At 42.6% G+C, this 10,064-nt stretch overlaps 1 protein-coding gene across 1 annotated transcript; it reads right to left on the bottom strand.

Annotated features, from left to right (window-relative positions):
* Nucleotides 1-1,013: 1,013 nt before the first annotated feature.
* Nucleotides 1,014-6,292, bottom strand: LOC137886447 (neuronal acetylcholine receptor subunit beta-2-like). The gene is made up of 7 exons (XM_068728896.1): nucleotides 6,152-6,292; nucleotides 5,536-5,580; nucleotides 5,287-5,396; nucleotides 4,475-5,001; nucleotides 3,265-3,767; nucleotides 1,788-1,933; nucleotides 1,014-1,199 (listed from the first exon to the last, which is right to left on the bottom strand). Exons 2-7 carry the CDS (start codon nucleotides 5,560-5,562, stop codon nucleotides 1,184-1,186), a joined length of 1,329 nt encoding a protein of 442 aa, XP_068584997.1. The 5' UTR covers nucleotides 5,563-5,580; nucleotides 6,152-6,292; the 3' UTR covers nucleotides 1,014-1,183.
* Between the last annotated feature and the right edge of the window lie 3,772 nt (nucleotides 6,293-10,064).

Raw genomic sequence — 10,064 nt, forward strand, 5'->3', positions numbered from 1 at the left:
AAATGTTCCATGTGAGACTTGTAGATTGAGGCGTTGACTGAAAGTCTATTTATTTGGAGTCTTTCTTTGTACATTTGTTCATAGTGAAGCCGTAAATCTCTCACAACAGCTCAAGAATATGAATATGAATATATATATATATATATATATATATATATATATATATATATATAGTTTCATTTTCTAAAACAGCCCGGTAATATAGTGAAGTTGTTTGCACACTTTACTCTAAAGTGACTTTGGATTTGTTCGGAACTACTTTTAGACACGTTTGGTGCGATAGTGAATATGTGACACAGCAGCAGGGCGGTTATGGCAATGATGCAACATGTGTGGAACTTCAATGAGTCAGAAGAGCAATAACACTGGTTTATCAACAACACTTTAATATAGTGCAGCTATTAATATTCATGACTGTAACCTTAATTTAGACCAACATCGGGACTATACCGGTGATTTGTTCACGTTTTAAGACAATTCACTATTGTCTGAGGATTTTAAAACACAATGAAAACTTTCAAATGTTTGTCGCTGTGTCTCTTTGAGCAGAGGGGAACATGTGACTGAGGGAAATAGCACTGGCCAAGCACATAAAATACAGAGCTTTTTTTTTTTTTTTTTTATTCAACATGTAATAGAATACAGTCAGTGTCATATTTATTCCTAATACCGTATGTAACCCGGTGCCGCTAGACGTGGGAAGTGACGAGGAGAATACACATTCTTCAAAAATGAGCCAAAAAAGCGGCAACGATTACAGCGCCGCTCGGGACGTGGATTGTGGAGCCGAGGCACGGTGAAAAAGGACAGAGCGAGAGAGCGATGATGGATTCATATTTTTATGAAGAGGAAAAAAAAGAAAAAAAAAAAGGGTGGATAGGACAAATTGTTCTTGCGTTTGTTACAGTAAAGCTCGGTTTGAGACCGTTGTACTGTGCCAATCACGTCGTGTGATCTCTTATTTTTCACATCAACGGTGCTGCAGAGGAGAACAGGAGGGTTTTCGGTTTTCTTTTCTTTTTTTTCTTTTTTTTTTTTTTTTTTTTTTTAGGTCCACTGTTACAAACACACAGCTGCATTGCTTAGGCTGGAGTATGGATCGGATCAGAGCGAGACCCGGTGCAGCTTCTCACTTACGGTTTCTACGGGAGACGATTATTTTGGCGGTTTTCTTTCTCAAATCTCAGAAATCTCCGTACCTGTGAAAAAGAAAAACACACAAGTAGTAAATAGAAACAGATTAGAAGACATGCAACGAACACCTGCTCCGTGATTCATGTATATCTGAGTATTTTTTGAAATGAAGATAAAAAAAAATAACTACAGGTTTGGCTATAATTTAGACATTTATCTCTTCTGATTTGGCATATTGATTTTAGCTTATTGATTCCTGGTTCATAAATTCCTCCAATTGTCAAAATGTCAAAGCAATTATCAACCATTTTTTTTTCCCATCTGATTTAGGCAGCTCATTATGCATAAACAGCAAGATACTTGATTCTACTTATACTGCATCTCAACCGAGCGCCCGTTAATCTGCATCCACAATCAGACGACAACAGTTCAGGCTGAACTCACGCCGCTGTCTCCTCCACTCTGCTTCAAGCTTTCATGAACTCCAATTGTGGAGACTGCAAAGTGACTTGCTATGATTCCAGTTAAAATCAAATACAGGACATAAAACAGTACATTTCTGCCATATTTTAGACGTTTTAAATTACTTGTTTTTTGCCAGGATAAGAGACATGTTGAGATGTGCTTTATCGTATTGTTTCAGAGTGACTCACTCTGCGTCATCAGCTGTGGGTGTGTTATAGCTTTGGAACAGCGGCTGCATGAAGAGCCCCAGAGTTCCCACCAGACACACCAGGATGAAGATCCACAGGAACAGACGGTCTATCACCATGGCCACGTACTTCCAGTCTTCTATGATCTGGAACCAAAACCAACAAGTTACAGATTGTTAACGCGGATCAAATCGGGAAAGTAAGTCTGTGGGATCAGACCTTCATGTTTTAACTCTAGAAGAACACGAACCTGTGAGGGGGGGGGGGGGGTCTCTAAAGCTGTGTGTGCTCACAATGCATCCGTTTGACGGTTGATTGTAGACCCCTCCCCCAAAAACAGTGACGGTCCAATCATAGTTTAGCAACTACTACCTGCAGTAGTGAGCCACGGAGCCCATCATTAACTAACTAGTCTATGAGGTGAAGGGTTACTAACCAGCACTGCTCAACATTAATGCATGAGGAAGCGCTGAGATGCAGGTGAAGAACAATCGTGGTGATCCAAGTCTGATCTAAAGTTTGATTATGACTTTTGGTTTAGCCAGGATATTTTTCTACGTTACTTTTTTGTAAAAAAAAAAAAAGGGATTTTTTTTAAGGGTCATTTTAAAAGTGTTTGTTATTGTGATTCCTTTTATTGGCCACAGTGCATCACTGCCCCATGTCCTAAATAAGACTGAAGGCATTCGTGTTTTCTTCAAAGTAAGTTTTATGTACTTTGTGTTTAGAGTGAACTAGCAAAACTTGTTTCCCCCAGTTCTTAATTCATAAGGAGAGAAAACTATCTAGATAAAACCTCACTTTCGTAAATGCAAAAAAACGATAATGCCACTGCATCTCCTGCAACATCAATGTTATAACACAACCTGGTATGAAGCCATTAAAGTGGATATTGCAGCACTTATACTGGGTTGTCAGCTGGTGACAGCGTTTCTAACAAACTCAAGAAAGCGAACTCTTTCAGCTTAATATTAGATGAGAAGCTGTGTCTGTGTAGCTTCAAGGACACCAAATGCACACCAAGGCTCTAACTGCACTGCAGCCAAAGGACGAGAGGCTGCTTGATGAAGGATTTGCCGTGAACAGTTAGGGTTAGTCCGTCAGCTTGTGTTTGTATGAGTGTGTGTGTGTGTGTGTGTGTGTGTGTGTGTGTGTGTGTGTGTGTGTGTGTGTGTGTGTGTCCATGGTGTTCTGAGGCTATCTGATGTTAGGTTGGAATACTGCGACAGAAGGACAAAAGCAAACACTGAATGATTTAAGACATGTTCTGTGCCTTATCTGGCTCCTGATAACTTCCTCATCCCGCCCCTTATTCTTTGTCATCACCCATCTCCATAATCTGCTTTTACAGGTCTCGTCTTCCCTCATTCTTTCCAATAATGCATTCTGTCTTCCTTTTCTTTCGTCCTCTGATCCTATCTCTTCCTGCTCATATCATCACTTATGCATCCTTTTAACCGCGGCGTTATCTCCTCACCCCTTCGTCGTCGTCTTCGGTCTTCATATGTTCAGCGATGTATCTCACGCCGTCCACCGCCTCCTCCACATCTGCATCCCACTGAACAGCCGAAGGCCTCCGGAAGTCTGAAAAGCCGCCGCCGCCGCCGCCCCCATCTGGGACGTCGTCCACCTTCCAGCAAAACTTGTGTGCCAAGTCCTCGTTCACGTAGAAAGAGTCGGCATCTGTTCGGATCCCGCCGAGTCTGACGTTTGAATACTGCCTCTTGTCCGTGCCGCTCTGGGAGTTAGTTTTCCCGACGGCGCTCCGGTTCGCATACTTCTTGCGGAGTTTATCGCGGACGTTGGAGGAAGATCCCGGACGCCTCATGAAGAGGAAGGTGGGGAGGCGGACTAAGAAGAAGCGTTTGACCCAGTCGGGCATGTGGTGGGTGGATGGGGACCGGTGATGCACATTGAGGACGCAGACACTGGTCACAATGGAGAAAGTGACCAACACCATGGTGAACATCAAGTATTTACCTTTTGAGAGAAAACAAAAATCACGTGTTACTCTGTGATCGAATAAGTCTCAAACAACTGAGGACCAACAAGAAGAAATAAGTCTCTGATAAAGGTCCCGCGTGGCTCACTGTACGTTTCCACATCACCACTTCCTGCTCTGAGGTTTCCGATTTTAACAGAAATACAGTTTTCATTTACTGAGCAATTCCAAAGACTGCATGAAGAGGAAGGGAGTATGAGGTGTTTGATGTGAGACTAAACAGCAAGTAACATCAAGAGCAAAATAAAATGGGAGTCAATCAGAAAATTAGGATTTATGATAAAAAACATTCTTGCTGTCCAATAAATAACCTCCCGGAAACATGACTACAGATTAAATAAATGAGATATTATGGCTTTATTAATGAGCGGTGCTGGTAGACGAACAGTTTTCATCTTTTCATGTACTCTCTGCAAGGAAGCGAATACGATTATTACCCACAATATGAAAAAAAAAAGTATTAACAATCTGATTATTTAGGCAAAATCTGACAGAAGGATATGTTTATGATATTTGGTTTTGAACCGTGTCTTTGAACAAGATATCAAAGAAGCTACTTCTGCCGATTTGATCAGCAGAGATCTTGACATATTGTCGATTTGGATTTCTTTTCAGTTTATTTTATTCGGTTCGCACCCCCCTGACTGCAGACGGCAGTGCAAAGACGCCGATCAACATCACTGACCTATGAGCGGCACTGCGAGAGAGGTAGGCGGCACTATCTTCGATATCAGCAGCAGGAACACGGTGAGAGCCAGCAGCACGGAGATGCACAGCGTCATCTTTTCCCCGCAGTCCGACGGCAGGTAGAACACCAGGATCGCCAGCGACGTGATCAGCACGCACGGGATGATCAGGTTAATGGTGTAAAACAGCGGCTTCCTCTTGATCACAAAATCATAGGTGATATCCAGGTAGGTGACGTCGTTGGGGTCCTCGTTTTTGCGCGCGGGAAGCGAGACGATGTCCCACTCTCCGCTCGGCGTGAAGTCGTCGCGGCTGGCGAAGTCGCTCGTGAGGATCAGGTCGACCTCCGTGTGGTCGTAGGTCCAGGAGCGGAACTTGAGAGTGCAGTTCTGCTGGTCGAAGGGGAAGTTCTGCACCTCGATGGCGCACGCCGACTTGTAGATGGCCGGGGGGAGCCAGAAGATGTCTCCTGTGTTGGAGACCACAGCATTGCAATAGAAGGAAACCTCATACACGCCATCAGCACTGTGAGAGGTTGTGGGTGAGAGGTTAGATCAGAGAGCGGATGGATTCAAAGCCGTTACAATCAACACATAAACGAGACGTATTTGAATAACGCATTGAGTAACGAGCTTTTCTTTTGCAGATGTTGTGCTTGTACACTGGTTACACTGACTCCATTAACACCATACAGCAATCCATTAATATGAGTCCACCACACACACTTAAGCACATTCTTTCATTACACAGACTAAATCACATATGCACACACTGGTCTTCTCTTTGGTGGGATGACACGCGCGGACTTACTTGTTGTATAGCACTATGTCAGGAAGCCAGATGTGTTTGGATGGTATTCGTAGTTTCTTGATGCCTTCGTACTTCTCCGGGTCCCACCTAAGCCTGTAGTCATTCCACTCCTGCAGAGAGAGCATTTATGAACTCCCTGACCGACAAACACACCAAAAACCAGTGTGTGTTGAACACCATGTGTGTGTGTGTGTGTGTGTGTGTGTGTGTGTGTGTGCGTATCGGACCGTTAGAAAGATGAAGTCGTACCTGAAACAGCCACAGGTTGGTAGTCATGATCTGTTCTCTCTCATTCTGCAAGAAAACAAGAGTCAGTCCATAAAAAAAAATCCCTTTGTAATATAAACGGTTGAATTATTATAATGCTGTTTACAGGCAGTGGATTTAGCACAACACACGAAGGGTCAAACTCAAATATTAAAGGACATCTTCATGGGGAGGACGCAGGAACGCAAACTTTTTATGGCAAAATACCCCTTTGAAAACATCCACAAAAATGTCACAAATGTAGATTTAATACAGAGCTATATGTATATTCACCCTGATTAAATATGTGTCAACAATTAGAGAATATAAAACGTTATAAATTGTAGTGTTTACATTGATTTCAGATGTGAAATATGTACGATTGAATGCAACACAAGTGGGATCTGATCGTGACGGTGGAATACGACGTTAGTTGCTCTAACTAGAGCAACCTAGTGACCCCGATGTAAACTCTGAGCGGAATGGCTCACGTTTGCTCGTAGTGACCGCGGCCGTGTCTCATAAACATACGTTATGTCACCGCAATCAAACTGATAATGTCTGTCGGAACCTTAAAGCCCCCAAACATGTCTTTTGGTGTTCATGAAATCCTACTTACGACACTGATGAGCTGCGACAGAGACACCTGTATGGAGATGGTGACCTGTTGGCTCTTATTGACAGCCGGTCTGATCAGCTTGTTGTAGCGCTCCGGACCCAACAGATAGTTCACCAGCCGCTCCTCCGCATTCTCTGCCCTGCTGCCTGCAGAGCGAATCAGAAAAACGGAGAGTGGGGAAAGCCGTTTCAAATCCTAAAAAACGGCATCTACCTTTAATGCTCTGCTAGATGGTAGCGTTTTCTCGCTTATTGACTCATTGAATACAGAAAAATGTCACGTTATGTTTGCGTGTATGTTGTAGTTCCAAGCGTGATATTCATATCACCGTATGTTTTCAGTCCAGTGACACCATGAATGATGAACAATAAACAAGTTGGGTGTAAATGAAGTTAATTTACCAAAGGGCAGAATCACGTGTTCTCTTTAAAGTGTGTGTGTGTGTGTGTGTGTGTGTGTGTGTGTGTGTGTGTGTGTGTGTGTGTGTGTGCGTGGTTGCGTGTTGCAGTCTCACGCTTTACTGCAGGGTTTTAGAGCAAAATAACAAACAAAAATCCAGTCATGCATCCATCACTGTGAGAGGATCCCTGAAGCTTTGTGTTTCCTCAGCCCTAAATCATTGGTTACATAAAAGTGATCGTATGAATAAGTCAGAAGCAAAACTTGCTTTTGACCCACTCGCCTGGCTTCCATGGCCATTACGTCTACACCGTCAAACAAACTGACAATAGCGCAGAGAGCGTTTAGTATCTGGAATGCTTCATTGTTTTTGAACGACGTTCTCTTTTCACTACGGTCAATGTCTTCAGCTGAGCAAGAGATGTAAGGGAATTCAATGGAACGTCAGTCTACAGTTTAACTTCTAGAGGATGAATGCCTTTCCAGCAAGTCAGAACCGAAATTGTCTATTTGTGCAAGAGTTCTCCAACAGCCTCATAGTTGGAGAACTTAATCGCGTTTAGATGCTCTCTTAAGTGGCATCAATATAATGATAATTGGGGCAGGATCAGCATAAAAAAAGGAAGACAGAAAAATTGACGAAAGGACAAAAGAAATAGTAAAAATGGTATTAAAAATAAAGTGTCTCCTTTCACCTAAATCAAACGCATGCTCCAGCACGATAAAGATCTACACAACACGAGCCAGGTGGTGCTCATGGAAACACTACCGCCTTTGTCCACAGGGGGCAGCAAAAATGAAGTTTTCTCCAGGATTACGGTCGCAGTTTGAAACACGTGGTCAACGGAACAAAAACAACAAAAGTTTGTCCGGTTTAGAGAAAATAACATCATGGTTTGGCTTAAAATTACTACAAATTTATAGAAAAAAAAAAGAAGTATGTTTTGGCAAACAAACACGGCTACTTGTTTCACACAAGAACAAACAGTCTTCTGTGTATTTATGACCCGTCCACAACCCAAACCTTTAAACTAAGCAGACTTCCACAGACTTATTTCAAACTTATTTGTGATAAATCAAAAGCAAACATAATCCAAGACAAAATACTTTCTCTCAAAACAGAATTCACGAGGCGGTTTTGTTGTATCGGAACATAATTGTCCGGCTGGCAGTTGGTACCAGCGGACCCACTTTACTGAGATTCATTGGACCACCTGCTTTCATGCATGCATGAGTAGTTCCAGCTAAAAGGTAACAGCGATTACTTTTGGAAAGAGTACCTCAACGATGTAGCGCTCTGACAACATGGTCCATCCAAACCGACGGAGCAGAACCAGAGAATACTTTTTACTCGTCAAAACGTGGCGCCCACGTTTCCTACCAATGTAGCTCGACTGCGTGTGGTTCTGTTCGGTCAGGGATTTGGGTGCGTTGGTGCCGATGGTGGTTAATGTCGCCTCGAGCAGGAGGTCTGGCGAGATCGCCTATATTCCTAACTCCACACACGCTCCGATTTATTTTCATTTTCAAACTCGCCGCCTTGAGACACGACGCCGACTCAAGTAACGTCACTCGGGGCGATTTATCGGACTTCACAGAACTCCCTCTAGACCCACAACAGGCCTTATTCAACTTACCAAGACCTGTAAACAGACTTTAACGTGCTAAACTGATGGAGCTGTTTATCACAGCCTGCTGGGACTGCTGTGTGTGTTTATGAATCTCTATGTTTTGTGACAGCTTCAGTTGAAACACAGATGCTGTTCCTGAGGAACGGTGCCAGACATCACTGCGGAGTACAAGGCCCGGTCAAGTCTTCAAACACTCACAACAACATGCTGGCAGACGCAGCAAAGTACTATCCGCCCTCCTGGTGTATTACATCATTTAAATAATTCAAACCTAGATATCTTCGCCTTAATGGATGTTGCAGAGAAATGCCTGACTATGCTGCCTGTCGTACCTGATCTTGGTCAGAGTCCACTTGTTTTTGGAGAGCAGACATGACGATTGATGGCTCTGATTTCTTCTTTCTGTCTTAATATTGAAAGATAAGCCTCGCCTACAAACTGAAGCTAAAGCAGAGCCTATAACACAATTCCATGGTGGAAGCATGCAACGGTCGAGGCTCTTTAGACGAAACCCTGAGTCAAGGCGAGGTGAAGAAAAGGAAGCTCTTCTTTTAGGACAGCGGTGGAGACGTCCAGATGTTTTGTCTCAAAGAAGGGAGACGGTGCTTTCTTGGCAGTAGGTAAAAAATAGCCTTGTGTGAATTATTCAACGAGCCCATCTGCTTTTAAAAGTAGGATCACCACACACCGTTTTTAAAACCTTGTCTCTGCGGCAAAAGTTGAGTTTGTTTTATTTTATTCAAAAAAAGGCAGATTTGTTGTCAAAGACATACAGCATCATGTCCTCTCAGGGATAAATAAATCTGATGTAGAAAATAGGTAAGGCAGGTCGTGTAAAGTCAAGGCAACAAGAACTAAACATGCACATTTAAACTGTTTATGAAATACACAAACTACACATGATGGGTTTTGCACTCAAAGTTTCCATTTCAATAAAAGAAAAAGTGGTGGAGTGGTTTTCTACCACAACGATATTCATGTGGCAGAGTGTGAGAGTTTGATCACAGGGCGACAAAAATGGTCAAATTAATAATTAAAAGGAAAAAATGAAAGACAATTTCACTGCCTTTTTATGACAGTTATAGTCAAAAATGCATAAGAGCGACACTGACAATAAAATTACTCTCTCTCTCTCTCTCTCTCTCTCTCTCTCTCTCTCTCTCTCTGTCTGTTTCTCTCTCTCTCTCTCTCTGTCTCTCTCTCTGTCTGTTTCTCTCTCTGTCTGTTTCTCTCTCTCTCTCTCTCTCTCTCTCTCTCTCTCTCTCTCTCTGTCTCTGTCGCTGTCTCTGTCGCTGTCTCTGTCTCTGTCTCTGTCTCTCTCTGTATTTCTCTCTATTTCTCTCTCTGACTCTGTCTCTCTCTCTGTCTCTGTCTGTCTCTTTCTCTCTCTCTTTCTCTCTCTCTCTCTGTCTCTCTCTCTTTCTGTCTCTGTATTTCTCTCTCTTTCTCTCTCTGTCTCTCTGTCTCTCTCTCTCTCTCTCTCTCTTTCTGTCTCTGTATTTCTCTCTATTTCTCTCTCTCTGTCTCTTTCTCTCTCTCTGTGTGTGTCTCTCTCTCTCTCTTGTGTGTGAACTAAAGACGAATGAAAAGTATTTTCTCATTTAATTAAGAACTTTAGTCCAAAATAACAAAAGACGATCAAGTGACATTAAAGAAAAAACAACTGCATGTCCTGCGTCTACATGAGGGCACAAACAGAGAAATCAGATGAAGACAAGAGCTTCTTCACAATACACTTCCATTGAATCGATACATAGTGACGATACATTATCATACTGAGTTAGCACTCGTGTAACACAGAACACAGTCTACAGGACATCACATTAATGAACTTTTAGGTAAATTATTTAGCAGTTCACTTAGACCTAACCTTAACCTCGTGT

This window comes from Cebidichthys violaceus, unplaced genomic scaffold (assembly GCF_023349555.1).
Source record: "Cebidichthys violaceus isolate CVI_PGR_0920_01 unplaced genomic scaffold, fCebVio1.0.p SCAF_44, whole genome shotgun sequence".
NCBI lineage: Eukaryota > Metazoa > Chordata > Actinopteri > Perciformes > Stichaeidae > Cebidichthys > Cebidichthys violaceus.

What these genes read in the sequence shown, in the direction of transcription:
- LOC137886447 (XM_068728896.1), bottom strand. Translation starts at nt 5,562, where the DNA reads ATGACTACCAACCTGTGGCTGTTTCAG. An exon ending in GACATAGTGCTATACAACAA is followed by an intron (nt 5,002 to 5,286) that starts GTAAGTCCGCGC and finishes AACCTCTCACAG; the next exon opens with TGCTGATGGCGTGTATGAGG. An exon ending in TCTCGCAGTGCCGCTCATAG is followed by an intron (nt 3,768 to 4,474) that starts GTCAGTGATGTT and finishes TTCTCTCAAAAG; the next exon opens with GTAAATACTTGATGTTCACC.